General features: G+C 35.8%; 1 protein-coding gene across 2 annotated transcripts in view; it reads left to right on the top strand.

Annotated features, from left to right (window-relative positions):
* LOC144644056 (tyrosine-protein phosphatase non-receptor type 13-like) overlaps window positions 1-26,609 on the top strand; it is a 51,883-nt gene that overhangs the window by 10,705 nt on the left and 14,569 nt on the right. For both annotated transcript variants that reach the window (XM_078503466.1, XM_078503465.1), the window contains exons 12-35: window positions 737-980; window positions 1,413-1,605; window positions 2,221-2,289; window positions 2,602-2,685; window positions 4,334-4,424; window positions 4,879-4,949; window positions 5,258-5,331; window positions 5,858-6,041; window positions 6,439-6,621; window positions 7,120-7,185; window positions 7,451-7,519; window positions 8,258-8,334; window positions 8,534-8,637; window positions 8,903-9,256; window positions 13,367-13,432; window positions 17,399-17,482; window positions 19,678-19,785; window positions 20,337-20,471; window positions 21,084-21,347; window positions 21,865-22,115; window positions 22,253-22,312; window positions 22,807-23,158; window positions 24,571-25,598; window positions 26,038-26,190. In XM_078503466.1, coding sequence (XP_078359592.1) covers window positions 737-980; window positions 1,413-1,605; window positions 2,221-2,289; window positions 2,602-2,685; window positions 4,334-4,424; window positions 4,879-4,949; window positions 5,258-5,331; window positions 5,858-6,041; window positions 6,439-6,621; window positions 7,120-7,185; window positions 7,451-7,519; window positions 8,258-8,334; window positions 8,534-8,637; window positions 8,903-9,256; window positions 13,367-13,432; window positions 17,399-17,482; window positions 19,678-19,785; window positions 20,337-20,471; window positions 21,084-21,347; window positions 21,865-22,115; window positions 22,253-22,312; window positions 22,807-23,158; window positions 24,571-25,598; window positions 26,038-26,190 — 4,364 coding nt within the window. The remainder of the gene's footprint in view (window positions 1-736; window positions 981-1,412; window positions 1,606-2,220; window positions 2,290-2,601; window positions 2,686-4,333; window positions 4,425-4,878; window positions 4,950-5,257; window positions 5,332-5,857; window positions 6,042-6,438; window positions 6,622-7,119; window positions 7,186-7,450; window positions 7,520-8,257; window positions 8,335-8,533; window positions 8,638-8,902; window positions 9,257-13,366; window positions 13,433-17,398; window positions 17,483-19,677; window positions 19,786-20,336; window positions 20,472-21,083; window positions 21,348-21,864; window positions 22,116-22,252; window positions 22,313-22,806; window positions 23,159-24,570; window positions 25,599-26,037; window positions 26,191-26,609) is intronic.

Below are 26,609 nucleotides of genomic sequence, written 5' to 3'. Positions count from 1 at the left end.
TCATAATTACAGTTTTTCTTTCTGCAAAATGTGTTTCGTTGACAATTTGTTGAATAATAAAACAATTATCCTGCTCAATCTTGCGGAATATCGTCTGATTTTAGCCCACTCGGCCTACGGCCTCGTCGGCTAAGTATCAGGCGATATTCCGCGCGATTTCGCAGGATAATTGTTAAATATACGTAGGTCCCAAAGATTTGTCCGAAGTCTTGTAAAGCGCTGCATGATTACAGTTTTTCTACCTGCAAAATGTGTTTCGTTGACAATCTTGCAGAATATCGTCTGATTTTAGCTAAGTATCAGGCAATATTCCACGCAATTTCGCAGGATAATTGTTAATTACTAACTAAGAACTAGACAGTAGAGCTGTCTGAATCAAAATACTATGTTTAACTTAGTAGCTATTAATTTTTAGTCTATAATGTTCATTGTAATGGCTATTAATCTTAAAGGCCACAAATCTTAGACAATGATGTTCATTGTTCTGGAAGACTTGAAATAAGATGACGAAAGAAAACTAGCAGAAACTGTCTTGACTTACTTTAACCACATTGTAATTAACATTTACAGAAGATACATGTACAATGATTACTGTAAAAAGGTACATTATCTAATGGTGAAGAATATTTGCAGATCTGATTGAAAAATAAGCTACACAGATTTGACAAATTTAAAAACAGGAAACCAGTACATAACACTGTACATAACTTCTAATGCAATACTTTTTTTGAACCAGGAAATTCAAAATTGCGTCGTTTTGATAGTGATGCGTCAATCACAGACACTTCTTCGATGGTGTCTGGTCCACAGTCGTCCATGCTATCTGACGGCCGTTCATCCATGATGTCGATCACACAAGGAAGCTATGCACCCGACTCATACCTGACAGATGGCTATGAGAGTGAGGCTTACCTCACCAGTATAGGGAGTTCAGCTTCAAGGGCAGCATTTAGGGCTGGAAAAGATCCCCGTTTATCAAAGTAAGACACAGACTGATACATGTTTGTAGGTCTACTACATGAATTTTCCTGGCCTGTGTGACATCCCCCATCAGGCAATGTAGAATGCCAATTTCTTAAACCTTCCGATAACTCAAGCCAAAAGTCGTTTCCGTTGAATCTACCGTACTTCACTCAGTCAATTTTACCCCTGAATTCTGATTTCTGGAGGATCAAGAAATCTGGATTTTACTGTTAGTACCTAGAGAGGGTTTCAAAATCTTCTCTTGCCTATAAGCTAATAAAATAGAATTGAGCTGGTGAGTACTACTTGTTGTAGTGTCTGTTGTAGAGCATGGGGCATCTACATACTGTGGATCTCCAGTGGACTAGAGCTATTGTAGGTAGTTCTCTTAGCCAGGGCAAGTTCAACTCACATTACTAAATGTTTTTATCTTTAAATCTATTGCTCAGTGATCGTCAATATTCTTCAACAATGGACTTAAGAAAACAAGTCCTGACCCAGAAAAGTTTTCCAGGGACTGATGAAGTTGATCATGCTCGTCAAATGCCACAACGTTTCCTCTCTGTGCCTGACATCCATGTTAGCAGTGAGGCTGCTAAGGATATGAAACTTGGCAAAATTGGATCAAAAACTAAACTGGAGGTAAGTAGTATCTGCAAGTTCTAAGTGTACCGTTGCTTGCATCTAAGCATGAAGACTCGCCACCGAAACATGATCTATGGGTATTAAACGTCGCATGATTTGTCATCAAACATTGAAGTTTAGTAGACCATAAAGACAACTTTCGCGCTCAAAATGCTCACCATAAACACTGAGTACAGGTGAAAGTTTACACCAGAAGTGATTCAAGTGAACCTGCAAAATTAATGCATATTGACACAGGTCAGGATCAATTTTTCGGAAGAAGTCTTCATATCCAATCTTTGTGCCATTTCAAAACCGGAATGTGTTGAACTTTTGGCCTGAAAGTTGCTGTTACGTTCTGCAAACTCTTATGTTTGATGATGAATCATACCGTGTTCAATACCAAATAAGATCATGTTTCGGCGGCCAGCCTTCAGGCTTAGATTCAAGCGGGTGTTAATGTGTCAGATGGACTGGTAAAGACCACTTATTGGAGATAAATATCTTATTTCTTTTATCTTTCTTTCGTAACAGCAGCTTAACAACTTACATTTGTTTATTAGATCAAAAGTTCCTATTTAAAAAAATGCAAATTTTACTTACCAGGATGTTTCTTTTTATCATCCATAACAGGAGTTCTTTGGCCCTGAGTTTGTTCTCATTGAAAAAGACCCAAACCTGTCAGTTGTCAATATATCTCCGGTAAGTTCTAGATGTACTGGAGACTTAAAGTGAAATCTGTGGGCAAGAGACCGATCTTCCTGGAACATTTTCATAGAACAGTGGAATCCTGATTTTGTAACCTCCAAGGGAAACAAAAATTGGCTCCAGAAATTTTTGAGAAATCTGAGATAAACTTGCAGTGTTTGACTGACTGAGGAAAATCCAAGGGAAGCAACTTTTAATTTGAGTTATCAGGAGGTTCAAGAAATCGGAATTCTACTGTACTTGATCAATGAAACAACTAAGAAGCAGTTGTACCTTACTCATTATTAAATGATGACTTTATTGCAGAGGAAAGCTGGCTCCTTACCACATGGTAGAAGACTGGTGACAGTGATTCTGCTAAACAGACAAAAACTGCAAATGATGATCGAGGTATGGTGTCAATGTCATTTGGGTTGTTTTCTAATTTATGTCTTGCAGGGCAAAACAAATAAAATTATGGCACACTTAAGATTAAGATTGAATGCTGTCTTGTTGTATTTCTATATAATATTTTTATTGGATTATAGACCTATTTTTGTGTGGACTTTAAAGTCTACACATTGTTGTGATGCAGTTTTTTCCGATTGGGGGGTCACTTTCCGTGATAACTCGTGTTAGTGCTTTCGGAAGTTTTCGACAGTGATCGGAGAATCCGAAGTTTCGGTGAGATGGGCAGCCAAGGCAGTAAACCCAGAAATTCGATCAGTATCGAGTAAGTCGCATTTTATTCTTGAATCTAGAAGCCTTTTTTTGACACATCTTTCGAAGAGCGTGTGGTGGCTGGAAAATATACATCAAGGAACAACTTCAAAGGCAGCAGTGGCGTAGGTGAAAAGTGAAATAACAATCGCGACGGCTGAAATCTGCATATCTAATGTGCTGAACAACTGCGGTCGTAAGTCACGTTCAAGTTCTTTTTATTTCACACTTTTGACTCACTTTCCGCAGTGTTTGGTTTTCTGTGCGGCTTGAGCACTTTTGATTCGCATATTAAAACGAATCAAATGTCTGGTTATTTATTTCTTTCAGCTTTGCCACACACAATGAATGCACAACGAGTTGTATCAAAACAAGTTCGCTGATCATGTTGTTTTACTTGTCTTGGACTCCGGGATATAATTCACCAGCTCCATTTCTCTCAAGTAGTATATTTAGCAAAAGACCGATGTCGAATTTAGAACTGAACTAAAACATTGTCATGAAAAGAATAAAAATAACATCGAACCGTAGAATATGCATATATCCAAACCGTGCGACAAAATAATTTAATTGTCGGTTTAAATAACGTCCTTCGCCGCCTCTCAAACACCGACTCCAAGTGAATATTTCGTGAACAGAAAAATATATTTCTCCGCCTTTCTACGCAAGCTACTAAGAAATTATTTGTGAAAGCTTATTAAAACGTTGTTATTCCAAAAAGGTTAAAAAAAGAACTCATTGAAAGAACAAGTTTTTCGATGAGTTGTTTACACAAGCTTTACACAAAAAGTAAGGGTTGTGTAAACAAGCGATGCGAGACAGTTCACGTGCTCCACGCAACATATTTTTTTTTTAATGAAAATAGTATATTATCTTGCTAGCGGTAAGGAAAGGCTTTTGGTCTAATAACTGCTGTTCTTGTAGGATTCTAGGTTTGTATTTGCATGAAAAAAAGGCACTTGTCGTGAACGACGTGACAAAGGGTCACACCACGCTCATTGAAATTGCGTGACATCCCAAGCGGCAATGGTAACGTGTGTTTCTTGAAGCGTAGTGCATAAGACAAGTAATAGAACACTTTGTTCTTCCAACAGTCTTGTAAAAAATAAATTGATTGAAAAGTTCTTTGTTTTTTCGCCTTGTATCTCGAATTACTCGATTCGAAACTTGAAGTTGTTGACTGCTACAGTAACTCATTGATTAATTCATAATGTCAACTTTTATTCAAATGAAAGTCCACACATGTTCGCATAGCGGACTCACTTTTACTGTTATTAATAATAATTTTTTATTTGGTTTTTTGATCAATTAAATTGTTATTTTTGGCATGCCTTTTTAGGTCACTTCTACCACTCAAGCTTTGTTTGATCAAGTCATCAAGTACCTGGGATTAACAGAGAAGTTCTTCTTTGGTCTGACTCAGCTACAAGGTGAGAAGAAGTTTAAACTGAATGCAAGAGTGTGCTCCTTAAAACAGGAAATGGATAAAAATTATAATGTTATCTTACTAGAAATTACGGGTTGTCACAAAGTGTGAGGCAGTGAGGTGTGCCATCCATTTCCGTTAGCCTAAGTAGCACTCCGGTTAGCCTAAATGGTACTCCAGTTAGCCTAACTAGCACTCCAGGCTAGCCTAAATAGCACTCCGGTTATTCAAAATAGCACTCCGGTTAGCCTACAATGAGCTTAATAGGTAGCTTGCAGTTAGCCTTTTTGTTTGGAGTAGGGATTTCTACCTTGCATGCCATGCACGTACATTTATAAATATTACATGCATATGGTTTGGACAAAGATGCATTATTTTGGAGATATAACATTTAAGTAGTTTTCTGAGTACCTGACAGTTGATTTTTATCTCTCATGTTTTCTAAACAATTCTTGCAGATGGGGAACACATCTTTTTAGATTTGGATGTGAAACTAGCAAAGTATGCCCCTCCAAAGTGGAAAGAAGAGGTATAGTACATGTGTTAATTTTAAATTGTTTTAAAAAACAAATTTATAATAAATCAATTTATCATTGTGTAGCCTGTTGGTTTGTATTGTGGTGTCCTTGTTGTACATTTAAAAACATTATCTCATTACTTATTTTTCTCCTAAAATAGATCAATAGTTAATTAATTACTTAATTTTGTTTTGTACAAGGGTTGCACATAACAGTCTTGCAACTGACAAACCTGTGGCCCCAGATTCCCGATCGAATTGGAGTTTGGAATTGCTGGTTTGGCTAAACAATTTAAATAATATTTTTGTTTATTCTTTAGGGGAAAGAGCCTGCAGAAAAGTTTCTTCTGTACTTTAGAGTCAAATTTTATGTTGAAAACATTACTCTTATAAGGTAAAGCTGCAATGTTATTAGGACACGTACATGTAGTACATGTAAAGTTAACATAATATGTTACTTTAGTTATTAATTCACAGTGACAATTATGATGTCCTGTAGTGTGCTAGGTATGAAATGCTTGCCAATTTGCAACATGCATTTGTAGGACACAAATCTTTTGTTCTCAACCAACTGATATTATGTAATTAATGTTCCCTGTTTTAGGGGTTTTATTTGCCAGTTAGTACATTCAGAGCACCAGCCAAATCATTTTTCTTGGACTGTCTTTGCACTGGAACTGTGTATAAAGGTGCTTTACAACAGGAAAAAAACAACAAAAACAAAAAAATATTACTATGATGATAGATTTTATTTTGCAGCATTGAAATAGTGAAATAGTGTAGGCCGGACTTTGTAACGCTCAAGTTGTCAGCCATGGATGTGCTTGCTTTCTGTTAAGTTAACTTTTTCTGCATGCTCTGTAATCCTGTGAAATAATTCATACATGAATCTGACGAATCTTAAATACTTTCTGCTACAGCTATCAAAAGACCATTCATCAGTTTTACCTTCAGCTACGAGAGGACATCTTGAGTGGGCAGCTGTACTGTCATGAGGAAGCATCGTTTATTCTTGGAGGACTTGCACTTCAAGCAGAGACAGGAGATTACAATGAAACACTTGGTGATGAGTACTTCCTTACAGAACATTACATTCCAAGCAGGGTATGTTCACATACCTAAGTAGTTACCGGTATGTTCTTATTTAGATCACAAACTATGAACTCATCGAGGGTATACACCAGCCAAAAATGTGTTCAGCTAACTATCTTACATTTATGTCATGGTCTTCTGGTATCCTTATTACATGTACATGTACTTGTGTTTTTTGTAACTTTGTCTGATTGTGACCAACATTACATGTATACATTCGCAAGGACATTTTCCTAATATTTGAAAGCTCGATTATTCCAGGTATTTCCACAAGTTTTATATGATTTTCACCATACATGCAGTGTATTTTGCTAAAAGACAGAGAAACTGAAGTCCATACATTCAAATGTACCTTTTACTTTTGCGTACAACTCAGAAGTAGTTATCCAGCTTGTTTGTTTTGTTTTAGATAATAGACAAGGTTTCTGTTGATCACGCTACACAAGAACTGCCACGTTTCCACAAAACATTCCATGGTCTGTCAGATGAAGACGCGGAACTGGAATTTATAAAAGAAGCTCAAAAACTACAGGAATATGGAATACACTTTTACAAAGTACAAAGACAGATGACGCATACTGGAGGAGGAAAGGTGGAGACTTTTTAAAGAACTTGTATAAAAAATGGTTTGAAAAAATATTTATTTTATATACCGGTACGTCTGGATTTATCAAAACCTGGTCAATGAAAAGTGACCTCAGTGTTCTTGAGCATGTTTGTTACTGTGTGATATGTCTTAAAACATGCCCAGAAAGAAAGAAAAATTAACGACAGCGCCAAAAGGTAGAGAAGAGAGAGGAGGAGAGAAAAAGAGACTGACATTCCCTTTAGTTTTTATATTGTCTACTTTGGAGATCGCTTCTGGCAAGAAAAAAAGCACATTTATAGTGAAACATGGCATAAAAAGGTGAAAATGACATTGACCTGGTTTTAATAAATCCAGACATATATTGTTTAAAAAATATGTATAAAAAAATTCAATTTATTTATTATTATATCATTATGGGTGTAAATAACAATATCAGAGGATTCACTCGTTGTATTAAAAAAATCAGTGATATCGCAGACTACTTTTATATTTCCTGCACAGCCCAAGAAGAGTGAAAAAGAATCAGTGTGGCTTGGAATATGTGTCCGTGGAGTCACTGTTTATGAGGTTTGTTTACAATATACATTGAAATGGTGTACTTGATGTGTTTTGTATTTACAAGCATCGCTGTCATACATAAACATGTACCTTTTCATGTCATAGAATATGTTACTACTGACAATAACAGTGTGTATAATATTATTCTTAGAGCCATCAATAATTTGTCAGGTTAAAGCAAGGAATCATACATATAACTATTGCAACAATTTTGAATGAAATGGGCATTGAAGTTTGATTAGGTATCTTAATTTTCATAATTTGAATACTTTAGGCCCGTGGACATATGAAATTCCCCACTCATAGACATTCTTGGCCAATGACCAAAAAGCTATCATTTAAGGTATGTACATGTATCTTGCATAACAATCCATTATCTTAATTATTTTCATTTGGTGTTAAGTGAGTTATTAACTTTGCTGACCTTAATTGAGTTACATGTATTATGTGGATTGTTTGCGAGAGTCATGCAATGGAAGTTTGTTTGTATTTTGTTGTCACTCAAAATGAGTGAAAATAGCTTTGGACATCTCAGCAGCAGGCTACACTTAACAGTATCGATATTCCCAATTTTTTTTAGTAGCTTAAGGTTAAATATTAACAAACAAACGGACAATCAAGCAAGCATGCCAAACAATTGATGTTTGACAGCTGTAGCTTCCCTAATACATCCAAGTATAGATTATATTACACCCGCTAGTGCTGTCAGTGTTATGTGCAAAGCTATCCTTCTTACATCCATCTTTCAACATCGCCTTTTGACTTTGTTTTTCAATGTGCTGTTTGAAAAGTCTATGAGCCAATCAAAACCAATGCATATGGGTCTTGATTTCATGCAAATGAGCCCACAAGTTCAGAAGGTCATGCTAGTGGACAGTGATTGGCAGATTTTGGTCTATCTTGTTGGTTTAGTACGTCAAAAGATGGATGTTGATAGAAAACCACTATGCACGTAACACTGAAAGTGGGTGTAACCCACTTGCATCAGAGCAGCACAGTGTGCATTGTTTGTTAACTGTAAGATAACTTTAAATTGTTCTTTGTTATATTATGTGACTTGTTTGCCATCCCTTCCTTACAGAAAAAGAAGTTTTTCATAGAACCAAGAGGAAGTCCTGATGCACCAAAAATGACATTCTACACAAATCATTATAAAAAGTAGGTGGCTTGTTGAAAATTTTTTAGTACTTGTATGTTAACATACTAACAACTGTCGTAATAATAAAAATACAATCATGTAGATGTAGCCAATAACGCTTGAATTGCCATGAAAAGTTTGAAGTTCATAAGTTTGTCTACACCTGTACATTATAACATGTTACTTATTTATCAAACTTGTTTATGGTTTTTTGTTTAGGTCCAGATACCTTCTTCAAATGAGTCAAGCATTTCACCGGTTTCAGATGAAAATGAAGACCAAAATGACCATGCTTGATCAAGAATTGTCACACAGTGTTGTTGGTAGGTATTTCTTATTTGAGATACATTTAATGTTTCAATTTTGTGTAGATACAGATTCCATAGTGGTCGTAGTGAAATCTTGAGGTATCTGAATGCATGTACATGTAACTAACTTTTGAGTTTGTGTGAATGAGCCTAAAATTAAAGAATAAAAACTGTACTTTTGTGGTGTGCTGTTCATTTCTTATTTCCTAAGTGGGTTTCTTGTTATAAATTCAGTGTGAAAGACATTTTGTATAATTTAGTTTGCACTCTTCTTGTTTAGATGAACCACAGCACAGGGTACAAAATGGTTCAATGGAACAAGATCATAGACCATCACCATACATAAGGGCTCGAGAGCATTCTGAAGAGCAGTTGATATCCCGTACCGAAAAGGGACTGCAACGGCAAAGCAGCTTGGAAAGTGACCAGCTACCAAATGACGTTTTACGACGGCTTTCTAGAGATTACGAGACTGAAAGGAGAAGGCGGTACTCAGCAAGTGACGAGTCCGAAGACAGCACAGCGTACCAAGTGCAGAAAGACTTTGCACCAGAGCTGCTGTCTGATTCATCACCACGGCAACTGTCACAAGACGTGGATGATGAGAGAGATGTTGATGTGCCCTATGTCATTGGTCAGTTTAAGTTGGAAAACAGGCTTTACCGTAAACCATTCTTTCTAAACAGGGCTTCAACATTTTGTGCAAAAAATTGGGAAAGTTCACTAAAAGTACCCAAGAAGTCAAATCTTAAAAGGGCATTTTCATCCTCTCCTAAAAACAGCGTAAAAAGTCATTCATTAAACAATCCACGTTCCGTTATTTATGAGGAAATAGCATTGTGATGAAAATGGAATGGGTTTAAGTGATCTGAGCAGTGTTCATTCAGTAAGCTTGTCGAATTTAGATGAAAGATTGAAACACATTTTTACACACAATACTCGTGTATGTCATAGTTATTGAATCAATTGTGATACTACAGCTGTAGTGTAGATTACTTACACAGAATACATCATGAGTTCATACTGTAACTATGGGCTATGAACACGTTGGTCCCTTAAAATAGTTGTTGTCATCTTGCATGTTGAAGGAATTTCTTTAAAGGCCAGTTTATGTGTAAAATTGCATAACTGCAATTTAAAGCTTTTACCATTCCTTTCTTGTTTTATTGTACAACTTGCCGTGTAACTCGGCTGCAGTACAGTTATCTCTTGCATTCATGACTCTTGGGAAATCTAAGAGTCACATCAAGGTTGTACTGTTTATGACTTAGTAATGTAACAGACTTCAATACTAATGTATATAATTAACTACTCTAAGAATATTTTAATACTTTTACTGTAAAGCGCCATGAGCCATGGATATGACGCTATATAAATCTTTTATTATTATTTATTATTATTATTGTTCTCTTGAGCATACACGCTCTTCCCTTTCAAAGAGACACTCAAAGAGAAAACCTGTCTTTCCAGAAAATGCTACTTTCATGACATTACTGCCTGCCTTTTCTGTGTGTGTTAGTTCTTTACTTCTTCTTCTTAGAAACGGATTCCATTCTGATATTTATCTTAGTTGGAAGGTTAGCTTTTAAACTCCACATCTCCATAAACATGTTTGATAAAAACTGCACATCAAGGATTTTCACCTTGGTTTGATTGTAGAACCCACATCCCCAAAATTGGCTGAGCATGAATTAGAACTCCATGTACTAAAAGTAATCTTATATTGTCTTTCATGCATGCTACTGTACTTTATGCATGCTATATCTTCTGTCTTCTGTCCCTCCTGTCTTCTGAACATATTAAACATGTTTTACAAGTCCATATACTTTGCTGTCATCTTTTGTCTATTCTCTGCAAGTGCATTGTCTCTTTTTTCTTACTCCTTAAATGTTTTTCTTTCTTGCTGAAAGAGACTGGTCCCAGGTCACAACAATAATTTACTACAGCGTACCATCTCTTAGTGAAATACTGCAGAAGTGACATAACTGAACCAGGGTCTTCGAAACAAGCCCACGACTGCTGGAGTTCCACTGGCTACTTAATAAATATGTTGCTGGTTTCTCTGATCATAGCAATCAGCTTGTGACAAACAAGCTCAGCATTGTCACAGCCGCCTACTCTTCCAGTTGCTGATGCCTACTTCAAAACATTTGAAACCCCTGCATACCCGTAGTGATCACTTGGAGGCCAATAGCTTCCTTTCTGCGAAAGCTATTTGTACCTCTCTTTCCTTTCTTATTATTTTCCTCTTGTTATATTCTCGAGAAAGAACTTAAGTCCCTGCACCTGACCTGGAATGGGATCCGGAAGGCGACACAAGACAGCTCCCGCTGGAGAGAGACTGTAGAGGCCTTATGCGTCCAATGGCGTGAAAAGGATCGATGATGATATTCTTGGACAAGACAAGTTATTCCATGTACAGTCCTCTCTCTACCCAGTTATGCCACTAAATGGGTGCTGGAAAAATATCCCATTGTTGTTCTATATCCTGTTGTGGGCAGTAGTGTAGCAGGTCCTGTAAGCTTGTAACTCTTTTGGTCCTCAATTGTAGTAGTAGCTTTTGTTTTTGGGGCTAGGGGCATTGTTCCTGTTGTTTGTTCTATTCTCTCAAAGATGACGCTGATGGGCTGTCTGGCTTTCCTGATAACTTGGATTGGAACAGTTCTTACTGGTATATCTGTAAGGATTCCAGGAGAGGCCTAGCTCAGAAACCCTTTAAAAGGAATGGATCATTGGCCGCATCTTCAAGGGGTGATCCCTCTTTTCCATACAATGTAAATTGACAAAGTGTTCACATTACATTTATGTGTGTAATTCACTTTGAAAAAACTATGAAAAAATCAGTGACCTCTTTGTATCTTTAGGTCTACTTCACATCAGAAATGATCAAGAAATGGTGTTGCTATTTGCTTCTCTCTCCGCTTGTCTTTTTATGAATGCAACAACAAGGCACCATGTTTACTTGTCAAGTCATGTTTGAACTAAATCTAAGTGTTCAGGTTGTTGGTTCTTCCTGTGAAGTTTGTGTTTGGAGTTGAACTTCGTAGATAAGTATGTCACAATTTAGACTGTAGAGGCATTGACAGGATCAAATAGCATGGATGTTTGGATCCACGCAATAAGGTTTTTTAATGTACATGTAATGAGTCTTAGAATATTGTGCAAATCATTTGACTTAGTTTTGGTATATCCCTGATATTTAGTTCATAAGAACATTTTTATAACAAAACTCAAATTACTACATTGAAGCAAATAATTTAGAGCTTTCATAATCTGAGCCAACTTGTCAAGAACTTAATTTTGTTCTTTGCTAATATGTCTATAATTTAATTGTCTTCAGACTGAAATGAAGACCTTGGTGGTAGATAAATTATCAGCAATAATTTATTGCTTTTCTTTTTTCATTTTAAGCCGTTACTGAAGAAGTGCATTGTTTGTGCTCCGTTTAAAACTTAGAGCTTAATTTTCTGGCTCTTTATGACTGCTATTTGTTTGGTTCCTTTTGGGCTAGGGTAATTTTAGTGTTAATGCCTCTAAGCAGCGAAATCTCCCACTAAATCTTCTTGGCACATATTTAACTAGTAATGAAATTTTCTTAGAATGCAAATCAATTTGCAAATCTTGGCCAGAGCTGTTAATTAATTGTTTTTCTTTTCAACTAGAATTTCCATGAAATCAAAATCATTAAAACACATTGACATAAGTACAATCAAATTTTATCGTCTGATGACGTTAGGTGAGTGTGATAAGCATGACAGTTGAAATCTAATTGATGCTGTCTTTAAGAGGAGAAAATGTTCTTAACTTGTGCTGGTCAAAAATGATCGTACACAGAAGAAAAGTAGTACGATTTAAGCCTGTTCCAGGGAGAAAAACATGTTCAAAACATAGAGGTATACTTGAATACTATGAAAATAGAGAATTTAAATTCAATCTAAATTTGATTGTTATCAGAATATTATTGTAGATGTTGTATAGTTCATTTTGTGATGGTACAGTAATCTCTTTGTTATTTTCAATTTACTATCTTATTTTTTTTTATGTAGAGGTGGATCAAGCAAAGGTTATTAACCCAAAGCTTTTACTATAATTATTAAAAATACAAGTGCTTAGTTTTGGAGGGAAATTTTCATGTTTTTGTTTTGTGGAGTGTTCATATTGTATTGAGAATTTTTTGTCACTGATTCATTTGCAAAACAGTGTGTCATGCTGTGTAACTTTATGATAATGATAAACTGAATATAATTTAGAGGCCAGCTCTTATTTTATACTTGGTTTCTGAATTTACAAATTAAAAAATAATACAGGTTTCATGCCAAATGGAAACTTTTAGGATAGAGATTACTAAGAAAACCATCACATTTTTACAAATTCACCACATATTATTTTTCCATCTGTGTTATAATTTTTCTTTTAGTTTATACTGTAATTTGCCGAGTGTTGTTACATATTGCTTTCTTCATTTAAAATCCTGTTGAGTTCGAGAGTTGAGTGTTGAAATTCTCTAAAACATTTCCATTGTTGTCTTTAGATTCAGTAATGATATTTTCTGCTTTGATCAGATGTTTTAATTAAACATTCAATGAAAAAACACCTGCTATTTTCTCAAGCTGTGAGAAGTCCATTTCCTGAGTCCTAAAACTGTCCCATTTGTAATCATAAATCCTGCTTTAGATTTTGTGACTGCTGTACATCCTTGGCTCTCATTTGTTGATGAAGTTTCCTTTCCTTCTTCAACTTCTAGATTCCACATTAAACTCCCAAAAGCTGGAACAAGTGGAGAGCAGAGATTTGCTTGTTGAACCGCAAGGTAAGGGTTGGCGATATTTTTGTAATTTGCATCTGTTTACACAACTCTTCTACATGTCACATCCACTTTAACTTGGTCTTCAACAGTCCTGTAAATTTCCATGATCACTGTTTGTTACATTGTGTCTGATTGTAGCAAGGTTCCCATTTCAGATCACTTGCATTTATTGCTTTTTTAAAAAAAAGATATAAAGATATTCAAAATTTCAGTTGAGGCTGAAAGCCAGGTTTATTGTCAGTCAGAAAAGGTGTTGAATCATTAGTGATGCATTAAGAAAAGGCTTGAAGGCTATGATGTTTACAATAAGGATTCATGATCTTATAACAGAGAAGAAATTGGCAAAGATTTGAACTTTCTCAGTCAGTCTTTGAGTTTGATGTCCCATACTTCAGTTTTGTAAATATTTTTGAAATATAGATCTTTGTTTCAGTTCAAGTTGCTTTTCACCATGGGTTGTCAAGGATTCACACAACTGTTTAATATCATTCATATTCACTAGCATTTTTATTGTGATGTGTTTTTATCATTGTCTCTTCACAGCAGGGAATAAAAACACAATTTTCAAATTATTGATACTTTTTCATGTCCACGAATTTGTTAAGTAAAATTGTCTGAGTGTTGTCAAAATGAAATGTCGTGATAAAGAGGAAAATTATATTCCTTAAGCCCTTATGACATTTATTTTTACAGTCAATTTTTAAGTTGATATATCATATGTATATGCAGCTCTTTTATGGCAGTGAGAGCTTCCTTAAAGCAGGCAATATCCAATTCAAATAATACTATTAAATTCTTCAGGTAATTGATTACAAAATTGTGTCATGTTTTTTTTTTCACTATAAGATGTGCAGAAGTTCTATTTTTGCTTTCCAGAATACAGTTGAATAGCGATAACGCAAACCTTTTTCTTAAACCTTTTTTGACTCCTCTCCAGGTCATGTCTTACTATAATTTTACCCTCAATATCTTAAACCCCTGATAACTCGAACCTTTTTTATTCCCCTTGAAGGTTCAAGTTATCAGAATTCAACTGCATTAACTCTGTTTATGATTTGTTTTTACTTTAGTATGTGCAGAAGTTTTATTTTTGCTTTTTGAATACAGTTGAATCCCGATAACTTGAACCTTTTTCAAATCCCTTTCCAGGTCATTGTCTTACTGAACCCCTAAAATGGAACATATTTCCATTTCCCTTCAGGATGAGTTATCAGAATTTAATTGTATTAGCTGTTGTTAAATACCGGTAGAAACTGCACTAAACTTGAGTGACACAAACCTTCCAAAAATCAGTGGAACCATAGTTTTCCTAATACAATAACTACTTTTAAATATACTTTTGTCAGTTTTGATGTTCTAGAAAGCCTACTCAGGGTAACCTTTCTTTTAGCCAATCAAAAATGCCAAGTTTGGACAAAAAAGATCTCAGGGCTTATTATTTTCGGAATTTTTTTGTATGTTTTTGTGAGCCACCAATGCAAATTCTCAGGTTATATAGACATGAGAAGAGTTCTTTGCAACAAACAAAACTATGGAAAATTCCTTAGACAAGATAAAGAAATAATAAATAATTTTATTTTGTGTTATCTCTTAATTCGCCAGTTTTGAGGTTCCAGAATTCATTTCAACCATTTTAAGCCAAAGATAAACTAAAATCACAACAGATACTCAATGATTTTTTTTAGTTTCCGTAAGTAATTTACGTCATTTAAGTCAGATTTAAGTAACTTACTGCAAAGCCAAATCTGTTGTTGTGTGTGTCGTTATGTGTGTAAAGCATTTGCCTACAAATTCTTTGCGTTTCCAAATATGGCACTTGGCAAAACTAAATATTCAAACGCTGTGAATGGGCGTTGCACATTTCAACCCCTTATGAGTTTCTGTTTACACACAAAAATTAAAGCTTGTACAACGCATCAGGCCGTGTTGCAATACCAACTAAGTGTCAATGAATGACACTCAATGATATATGCTACGTGTGTATCTTTACACAACTTTTCTGCAACCACTTTTCACTTCCTGCCAGCAGAATACAATCTGAACAGTGCACAAATTATTTAAAACAAAGTTTTTATTATAGTCGCTGTGGGGCCCTCTTATGGAACAATTTGCCCTAAAAATTGAGAAAAGCTGGCCCTGCTGAACAGTTTAAATGAAAGACCAACCAAATCCTACACATTTTGATTTCCCACTAGGAAATCATGTAAAACAGTATTTTATAAGCATTTTTTATTTTTATTTTTTTGTAGTAACCTTGTTTAAATAAAGATTATGAATGAATGAGTTAATGAGTAACTGCATGGACATGATACATACAGCATGCTTGATTTTTTTCTTTTCCCTGTGATGTTTGTGATGGTCACTTGAAGCTTGTCCTGTGATGTTCTGTATAAGTACTTTTTGTAGATAGAAATTTCTCAGTAGATTAAAATAAACCTTTCAACAGGAAATGAGTGCATTTGTGCATGTGTCTTTCCCAAGAACACATTAGGCCTCACTAGTGTGGAAATTGAAGCAATCTTCTTTTGATTTCAAGCCTGAGGGCCCACATCAGTTAAAATCTAAAGATAAAATTGTCATTATAAGCTCTCCAGATACAATTTGGTGTATGGTAAAAAAAGATAGTACCATTGATACATTTCCCTCATTTGTAGGCCTTGAAAAATATAAATAATCATGTCAAAAAGAGAAAATTTCAACTTACAGTGAACATTTCTTAGATAAGAAGTGGCATTAAATAATTCCTTATTTTGTGTGCCAATATTGAAATTTTAACCACATTTCACTTAAATATATTGCCTGGGAATTAGAAACATTGCTGCAAAATTCTTAGTTTTTTGTCTGATAAATAATTGTAAATAAATTAGAATATTTACAGTTTATTATCTATTAAATTAATTTCACTCATACATGGCATCCTTCACATCCAACAAAAAGCACATCTAAGTATTTTAGCACCCTTGAGAATGGGAAATAAAATATTCAAAACCTACATTACACTGCTTTATAATGAAACTATTAAAATAAACTGCTAAATGAGAATACAATATAGAATTTGTATTTTGTTTATGTCTTGAGTTCGTGTAATATTTTTACCACTGACAATAAACGTTGGCAAGGGGGAAGGCAACAAGAATTCTTTTATAAGATCAGATCAAAACAATTCTGTTAACAGATCAGTGACAATTGTTTGCTGAATATTCACAGCTACAAAAAAGTAATTATAATTATTTTAGCAGTGGAGCCGATGAGATTTGTCTTGGAGCTCTAAGACATGAAAAGTGTATCAGTAGTTTATATGTCATGTAAGCTATATGTATGAGTGAGATACACTCTGGAAACTGCCTTATGTGAAGCAGGTGCTTTTTTCCTATTTTAATTGTATTCAAACTGTCAAATATATTGGCAGCAGGCTTCTATGTTTACTTAGACATAAGAACTCTGCTGTTAAATTTGAAGCCAATTTACATCAATTATGCCAGAAGTTTTCTCCTTTTGGGGCATTATTGAGCAGGGGATTTTAAAATATGACCTGTAAAACCCTTGTTTAGATCAAATAGCAGAAGATCAGACCATCTTGGCCACAATTTACATCACCATTCCCATTCTCATTTTGTCACTGTGAAGAGATTAATAATTTATTCAAGATATCACAAAACATCCTGGCACTGTGTTTACATCAGAATTCCTGTTTAAGGTAGTGTAACTTGCCAGTGTTGATGATTTTAAAGTTTATCGCAAACACATTATTTTTGTTCAAGCCTAAAGACATGATTTTCAATTTCTGATATACACATGCAGAAAAGAAATGTGGCAGGGTGCGGTGTTTTGTGATTATATGTAATGGTTACATAGTTACTAGAATGCGTGCTTGTCTGCAGTGTGAAACGCGAGAAGGATGAAGTTATCTTGAGTGTGGTAGTACTTTACTTTGCTGTTTTTAAGTTTATTATTTTTTTGTCTCTGTAGACGATAGGAGTTCTGAGGTATTGGCATCTCCTGACCGGCAAATTCGCGTGATCAAGTTCAGCAAAGAACCGGGAAAATTATTAGGTGAGTAAAGTAGAAAACAGTTGTTACTATAATTAATTTTTTGTTTTGCTATATCTGTTCAGTGCGTGAGTTGTAAGAAATATTCATGCCCTCCATATGATTTCATTGTGTGAGCTAAAGATTTATTTTTTGTTAATAAAGAAATTGTGCAGAATATTAAAATCTATTGCCGAACTGGACTGTGTTTCATGAATTTTACAGTCACAGTGTCGTTTCAAAGTTCTTTTAATGTCATTTATGCTAATCATGTTAGTTTGTTGATCATTAATGGAGGAACATTTTGGTGACTGTTCCACAGGTCACTGTGAACTTTATCATAAATTAAAGAATAGACCTTTTTCACTTGGGCGTTTTGTTGCCCCATTAGAGACCATGTGATGATACTCTTGAGAATTCTTGCTTTCAAATTTTCAAATAGTCGCGTGTATATGTATGAATAAATTTTATGTGGATAAAAGGAAAATGCTTTGGAAAACATTGCGTGGTCTGTAATGGGAAAACAAACCGCCCAAGCGAAAAAGGTCTATTCGGTGAAATTGGGACCTTGAGGTGTAAAGTAAAATTGAGTTCTATAAAGTAAAGATGTTATTCTGGATTTTTGATTTTATCATGTTTTTGAGATGTCATACAGGAAAATGTGTCATGCCTATCCAATCAAGAAAAGAGTGTGTTCTCGTTTCTCCTTGTACTTAAACCCTAAATTTGCATTTTCAAGGAGCATCTCTTTTAGAAGCTGCCCATTTACTCTCAGTAGTCACCTGCTTTTAAAAGTTAAGAACTTGACTTGCACAGTACAAGTAAACAATGTATAGTTTATTTGTCTGTTGCCTTTATCAAACATGTTATGTAGTAGAGATATTTGAACATGTCAAGTAAAACATTATTTAAGGACCAGTTTTACATGTGTGCATTTGTGATAGACAAAACCGACCGGCAGTTGGTTACGGGGAACTGCTCTTCACAATTACCAGATAACCAGCATGTTGTTTATAAATTTGAATGTTTAATTTAAATTTTGGCATTACAGTATTGCTGAAATATATATATATGGCTTTCACACAAACAAACTTGCTGTTAATCTCTTCCTTTTAGCATTATTTGAAATTATTTGACATATTTAAATATCTGCATTATTTTGTTAATGGAATGTAAGGTTATTTTCATGTCACATTCTACTTCCAATGGAAGCCATGCTAGCTAAGAAAATGTAATTGATATAAAATTATTCAAATCAGGTACTGAGGGAAAAAACAAAGGACTTATTTCTGTTTTTCTCTAAGTTATGTGTATTTGGGGGCTGAATTAAATAAATTATTACAATATGGCGATTTCAACATTTTACATGTAACTCCCATAATAAAGGTACATCATCAGTGGATAAAAATTATTGCAGGAAACTTAACTAGCAGCACCCTGATAAGTCCTAGAATGCTTAACATACATTATCTGTGCAACATCAAAACATGCAACGACAAACAGATGAATTAAGGCACTGAATAAAATAAATGTCAAGAAGCCAGTTGATATGTTTTGCTGCTCAACCAAATTCTTAGCACTAAAAATTCTAGAGATGTTTGAATGTTCATTTATAGCAGAACTAAATTTTGAGCTTCAAGGAAGGATTCCTCATCTTAATGTGTAGGATAATCTTTCTGTAATGACTGTGTAATTGATTTTAAGATTTTCAGACATAAGTAGTGAATAATTTAGTTGAACATGTTTGCATGATAGTTTAAGAATTAAGAATAAGATTAAGAATGTCTTCTCATCGAAACCATTTCCTCATGGAGGCTAGTGAAGAGGAGTATGGAAATCCAGCCATCCGTGCTATTTTTTGGCCCTATCCGTTCATTTGTGACCATTAATATTTTGTCACTATTTTTCCTTCGAATCTGGATCCACATTACTTTATGTTTTATAGTTTCACTGCACAACAGACTGAAGGTTTCTTCTTTTTTATGCTGATTTTCAAGACGTTTCCTATCATTGTTTCTTTATATGAAGGTAATAATAATGATAAAATTTCAGTCCCTAAAGAATAGACTACTGGTATATCGTAGATCGGAAAATTCCAGGGAAGGGATAATGGAAATTAATAGTAAATATTTCATTTATTCCTTTTGATTATTTTATTAACATTGGGTATAGGTTTTTGAAGAAATGAAAATTAATTCTTAGTATTAATACTGTTCTAGGGATCACTGTTCTTGGTGGTGAAAATTCCAAGCGACTTGACCTCGGAATTTATGTCAAATCTGTCACTGAGGGAGGTGCAGCCTGGAAGGATGGCAGACTGAAGGCTGGTAAGATGACGGCGCTTGTTTTCAATCTGTCTCCATCTTGTACAGAACTTTTTTTATGTTACATGTACATACATGTACATGTATTTAATTGTCTATGCCTTCCTACTATTTGTTTTGTGTTTTCCTGTCATTATTTTGAACTTTTTTTGGACTTTGAAAGAGACAGAAAGCCAGAAAATGACAGCAATACCAACGCGTATGTCAACTCACCAATATCCCAGCCCCCTGAATGGTCATTTAATTTCAAATCTCCTTGGTCCCTGGTCATTGGTAATCCAGGATTGAAATTATAACCCAAGTTTTTTTCCTTGTTAAATACATTTCCCTTGCTAATTTTATGTTAAAGTCTGAGTTTCTGAAGTCAAATTCGAAACTGATGTAGACTATAGCACTGGCTTGTTAAACCTTATATGCTTAATCTTCCTAACATCTTTTTTTTTTCGTAAACATTCCTCGATGGTTTTAGGATTTGAATCATTAGGTCAACACAGGACAAGGCAAGAGTAACATATATTTTGTTACAACCATTTACGAATTCCATTCCTTCGTAGGTGACAGAATTTTAGCTGTGAATGGCCAAAGTTTAGAGAGAGTTACACATGAGTATGCTGTCTCCATCCTTAAAAACGTTACAAGCCCAGTGGAACTTAAAGTATCACAGAGTTCATACCCTGTCTCTTCATTTGGTGAGTTATTATACTGTGAGAAGAACAACTAGGGGCTGTTTAATATGCCCATACCATGAATTTGGAATGTGAAGGTGTGCAGGTCTGACTCCAAGTAACTTTATAAATTATATAATTTACATTTGTAATGGCTAGCTCAGCATGGGGACTAAGACGAACCAAAACCTGCATTGTGATTGGCTTCCAGAGTGTATGGGAAAGATGTGGCTATCTTGTATGCTCAGGAATGCCTACTGTGTCTGGCAAGACAAATGGTGCTCTTTGTGCCAGACAATAAAACCCTTTACAAGTTGACTAAGTGTGTTTGGTCAAGATGCCTGATTATTTGCTTTGTTCTTTTGGGGGGCAATTATGGACCTCAACCACATCTTGGTCCATAACACACCCACACTCAAAAATAAACTTAGCCAATATCCAACCATGTTGACCCCACCTCGGTTAATAACACATTACATAATTGACTAACTGGTGATAGAAGGTACAGTTTGTCTTCAAGCTTACTGGTGGTTACGAGGCCAGCAGTGATCTCCAGTTTCATTAGCATGAAGTGATCAGGAGAAATTGATTTATTATTTAGTGATTTATTAAAGCTGCTGGTCCTCTCATTCACAGATCTTTCCAATATTCCAAATGCAAGCTCAGTCAATGAAGAACCTCCAAGTCTTGAAGTCAAGCCTCTGACACCACGCGACACTACAGCAGCTGAGCCAGACAACCAACAAGACCAGTCACCAAGAGAACGTTCTCCTGAACCCCACCCTTCAACATTTGCATTTCCTTCAGAGGATGAACCTGTGACAATGATTTCTAAATCAATTCCTCCATCTATGACGTCGACATCTTCATCTACTTCACGAGGCAGACAGCCAAGACAAGGTACGCAAAATTCCAAAATCAGATTCTTCAAAGACAAAGCTCAGTGGAGCCTGGTTAATACAGACACAAAAGGTACATTCAAGTGCTAGTGTTATCTGAGTGTCTGTAATAAGTGGGCTCTTACAATCAACTGAATACAAATAGTTAATACTGCATAAAGCAGACAATTTAACACCAACAAAATATATTTAGTGTCTTAACTGTAACTTAAAATCAAACTGAAGAAACCTTGTGCTTATTCAAAATAGTCAAAGGACTTCCACTAAAATTAATGTTCTCAAACTGATGTGGCAACATAATCATTTAACCCTTTTATATTATATTTAGAAAAAAAAAAAAAGAAAAAAAAAAAAAAAAAAAAAAAAAAAAAGAAAATGCCCCAAATGGTCTGTGAATTTAATAAAATTACGTCAATCTGTAAAAAGTGTCCATTTTTTAACAATTTTTAATTAGCACATAAAATAATGTGAAATATGCACTCAATTGTATATATGCTTACCTTTGCTTTCATGTACAGATTTTGTTGATTCACAAAACCGTTTGCAAGGCAATTCCAGTATGGACTTGCCAGACAGCAAGAAGAAAAAAGCCCAACCAAGAAGTCACAGTGCACCTTTTGAAGCCAATGTTATTCAAAGCTCGCTATTCTCAGCCACTGTCCCACTGGTCTCTGCAAGTGTTGCAAGTCCTCAGGAGGCGTCCCCAGGTGCAAGGCAGGAATCCCTCAGTGGAGATGAGAGTGGCATATACAGTGAGGATGCATTGCCTGTAAGTTAATTTTTCAATGCTTCTGTTATTAATAAGAATTATTCTTGCCACAGTAATATAGAAAATAATATTATAACCAAACATTATTTTTTTAATAAATAAGTAACCAAATGCTTGTACCTTGTTCATCCCTTCAGGAAAAAGCATTTGTGGTTGACTTGGAAAAGAGAGATGGAGGCCTGGGTTTGAGTGTCAGTGTAAGTATCTGAAGTAGTATGATTAGTGTTGATTGTATGTTAAGTACATTACAATCACATAATTTGATGCCATTAGTCAGTAAAAATGGCTATAATGTGATAAATGTTAAAACAAACCAGGTTGAGTTAGCAATACTAAATTATATTTTTTTGTTAATTTGAGGGTTGGTGAGGGCCTTTTAATGTCTCTCCAGTGTGCTGTTTCTCACGCTGTGTGCAGATCTTCTCTCCAAGTTTGCTTTTGGTTTTGCCCTGGAGATTTCCTTTGCCTTCTAGTTTGTCTAGAACAGTGCTTTCATTCTAATGTTACCATTGTCTTAGAAAATTTCCAAACTGTCTTCATCGTAAGTGTTAGTGTTGATCAAATTTTTTGAAGCCAAACGTTTTGTGGACTACCTTTGCACTAAGTGTTATTTAAGGGTATCATATTGTTTTTGTTGGCCTAACCTTATACATGTGCATGTAAACTGATACTCTTATTTATTTACTGTTAGGGTGGAATAAACACCAGTGTCAAGCTCGGTGGAATCTACATTAAGTCCCTCCTTCCTAATGGCCCAGCTGATATGGATGGTAGGATACAAATTGGAGACCGTGTCCTGCAAGTGAATGGTATTAGCCTTGTGGGAGTCACCCACAAACAAGCAGTGGAGACCATTAAAATGGCTCCCAATAGGACAAGACTTGTCTTGGATCGTTCAGTTCCTGTCAACATTCCAAAGTCATCTGGGAAGAAGGCTAGATCCCATCCTCCTGACAACCCATTCTCAGTGGAGCTTTTTAAAGGTGTGGGAGGCCTGGGGCTTAGCTTGGTTGGTGGCAAAGGAGCTGGGGAGGAACACGGAGGTGGGTCTTGAATAACTCTAAAATGCTGCAGAACTATGATTTAATTGCGGGCCCAAGAGAGGCCCGCAACCCTAATCTTGACATTGACCAGCGGATTGCGTATTACGCGTGCGCGCCACGTTTATAAAGACTATCTGCAAAACGGAAGTTGAAAATTTTGTTCTTCCACTAAGAACGATCGGAATGCGAAAAATGTGTCAATCACGACAGTTTGTCGTATCACCGGAAGAGAAAATCTGTTCTCCAAGAACGATTGTCACATAAGATCTTGGCTTCTGTCACATGGAAGATTGCAAACATTACAATTTTCAGACTTTTTTTACGGGTGTTGCTTTTGTGAAAATTTGCTCTGATTGTATTACGCATAAACCACGGCAAAGCAAATGGTTCCAACAACGGTTATTCTCGAGAAATTCGTTATAACACTGACAACATAGGGAGTTTATCGACTGAGGAAAATCCCATCTCAATTCACACCGCTTGCTCGACTACAGTTCACTAAACTGTCAATCCGACAAAAAAACAACTCTGACTGGTTCGCGGCCGGTTAGCGGCAATTAAGCGTGATTTATCATTAATCGCGCCACGTTAATAAAAGGCGAGCACAACATAGCGAGTTTACCGACTGAGAAAAATCACATCTCAATTCACACCGCGTGCTCGATTACACTTCCCAAAACGATAAAAACATGCATTCCTTGCGTGACGCGTTACTCGGGATAATTGTCTTTTGTCCATTTAATCATTTATTTATCGATACTGCCATCTATATCTAAAATTACGCACTCTCGTGCCAGTACCTTTTCTAAGTGCGTCAAGGCCCGCACTTTCTAACCTGTGGTTACCACTAGTATATAGACTTAGTAGTAGTTTGTCTGATAGTTTGTCCAAAACTTTTAACTCTTATGATAAAACAATTAAATAAAATTAATTTTTTCTGTCTAGACGGGATTTCTCTATAATCATGTTAGTTGGTATTGGCAGTTACTGAAGTAAATTGGATCTTGACTGAGTAATAAAAAGATAGCTACTGGTAGTTAGTGGTTGCTCAAAATAAAACAACCATGTTAAATTTTCAAATTAAATGGTAAGGTGTGGGATGTAAAAATGATTAAGAGTGTGAAATTTACAAGTAAAATTAATAGCCATCAATTTGGTTTGATGGCAAGCTTATTTAGCTAGAAACCAAAAAAGAAAAAACTGGTCATGCAACCACTTTTAAGTAGATTTACCTAGTTATTATTTTTTGTTTTAATAGTTAAATTGAGATTAGTCAGTTCAAATTTACTTTCCTGATGAAGTCAATGATCCTGATTTAACTTAAATGTCATTATGCTTTTTTTTTCTGTTCTAAGTTGAATATAATAATACTGCACTGTAGAAGTATGCTAACATATCTGTTGCATGTTAAGGTTTCCTCAGAATCAAGAAGATGTTTCCAGGGCAACCAGCAGCAGCTTGTGGTAAACTTCAGATTGGTGATATTGTTCTGGAGGTTAATGGAAAAGACATGCAAGGTGTAACGCACCAAGAAGCCATTAATCAAATACGTATGGGTCCTCAAGAAGTGAGGCTGCTTGTCAAACGAGAACCGTCCTCTATTCCTCCGTCCCTGTTACAAAGATCAGGGTCCAATGCCAGTGATGTGGACCCTGCCCAAATTCTTGCAGACATTCAGAACAAGCTTAAAACTGATCATTCACCGTCACTGAGCAAGAGATCATCGGCTTCATCAACTAGAGAACAGTCTTCACCTAGAGATGAAGTAGTTAAGGTGCAAGAAGCATCAAGCACTGAAGCTCCTGTTAGTTTGAGATCCAGTCTGATGACCAATGAACCAGTAAAGCATCCTCATTCATCAGAATCCAATCATCCTAGCCTAGCTAACAGGCTTTCGGAACCGGTTATGCAGGTCAAGAAGGAACACAACACTCTTACACCAACAAATTCCCTCCCTAATGTCATTTCTGTCAGACCCACTGAAAGTCCAAAAATTAACAGACAAGCTGCTTTTCAACAAAGTGAAGAAGATGAAGATGCTGATGTATCATCTCTTGGCGATGCTCCATTAGCTGAAGATGAATCTAGTGACGTTGAAGACTCGAGGAGAGCATCCTCCATTGACATTATCCCTCCTGATCGTTCTATTTATGATGAAGAAAGTGTTAAAGAGCTTATGGGAAAGCTGTCATCCATTGAATCTACAGAGGAGAAAGAAGTTGAACCAGACATCAAGGAATTAACACAAGCGTCTGTGGTTAGCAGTGTCAAACCACTTTTACAAGATGAAGCCTTTCCTTCTCCTTCATCTTCAGAGTCAGAGTCTGAGGATAGTGACATAGAGGAAGCACTGATGAGCGCGAAAAGAGAGCAAGCGTCGGCTTCCACATCAGGAGTGGAAGATGACAATGAACCAGCAAGCATGACTCCTCAAGAAGAGGTAACCCTAGTTATTTCTTCACTCAATTTTTTAACAATGTTCTTATTTCCCATCACTGTGTTATCAATTCATTCAGTAGGTATAGAGTAACATTGATTTTGTAAAGGTTTTCTCATGACTGTGGGGTGGGCAAGTAGCAAAGCTGCAAATGAAAGGCTTTCACCTAAGTCACAATAGAGACTTGATGGCCAAAGTACTAGTGTGTGACCATTGGTTCCAAATGAAACCTTAGTTCCATTACTAACTGTGTGGTTTAACTGTATACACTGTACAAGGTGGTTCTAACCATTATGATCAAGGGGAAAAACCCTAGTACCATTCAAATAAAGGTGGTTGAGCCCTTCAGTACTGTCATGTGGAACTGTTTGTTTGTTTGTTTTTTTGAATATTTTTTTGCAAAATGAATATGTTTGGGTTTTTTTCAATCATTCAATCACAGATATTACACATAGAGCTGGTGAAAGGTTCAGGTGGTCTTGGCTTCACTTTGTCTGGAGGAGCAAACACTGTAGGAGGATGCTTTGTTAGGGACATTGTTGGTGGTCCTGCTTTAGAGGATGGTCGTCTTCAGCAAGGAGACCAGATACTCATGGTAAAGGGCTTTTTTCTTCAGCTTTTCAAGTTTATATTATTGTTTTAAACTCTTTTTCCTACCTCAGACAGTTAGTTTCTACCCAGGGCATAAGAAGCTTGCAAAAATAAAAGTCCTGTGCAGTAGCCTGGTGCAAATGGATTTTCCTGTCAGGGTAGTGCCTGATGGGCAAATAACATTTTTGGACGTCTTATTTGCTTGATGAAGCAAGGACACTGAGAAAGGCTTTGGTCTAGCACACAATGGTTCTTGCTTGCCCAAACGGAAAATCCATTCTCATTACACCCTGATACGATGTTTAGAAATAAAAAGTAGTTCATGGCATGATTGTGTTAGCATTATTGTTGGGCTGAACTGCCTCCACAATCTGGCTGTGTGGTAGGAGTTAGTTCAAGGATGGCACATTATGCAGAAAACAG

The sequence above is a fragment of the Oculina patagonica genome, chromosome 2 (assembly GCF_052425735.1).
Source record: "Oculina patagonica isolate OP01 chromosome 2, crgOcupat, whole genome shotgun sequence".
Taxonomy (NCBI): Eukaryota; Metazoa; Cnidaria; class Anthozoa; order Scleractinia; family Oculinidae; genus Oculina; species Oculina patagonica.
Note: the sequence above shows the minus strand (reverse complement) of the source record. Positions and strands in the feature narration are given on the sequence as shown.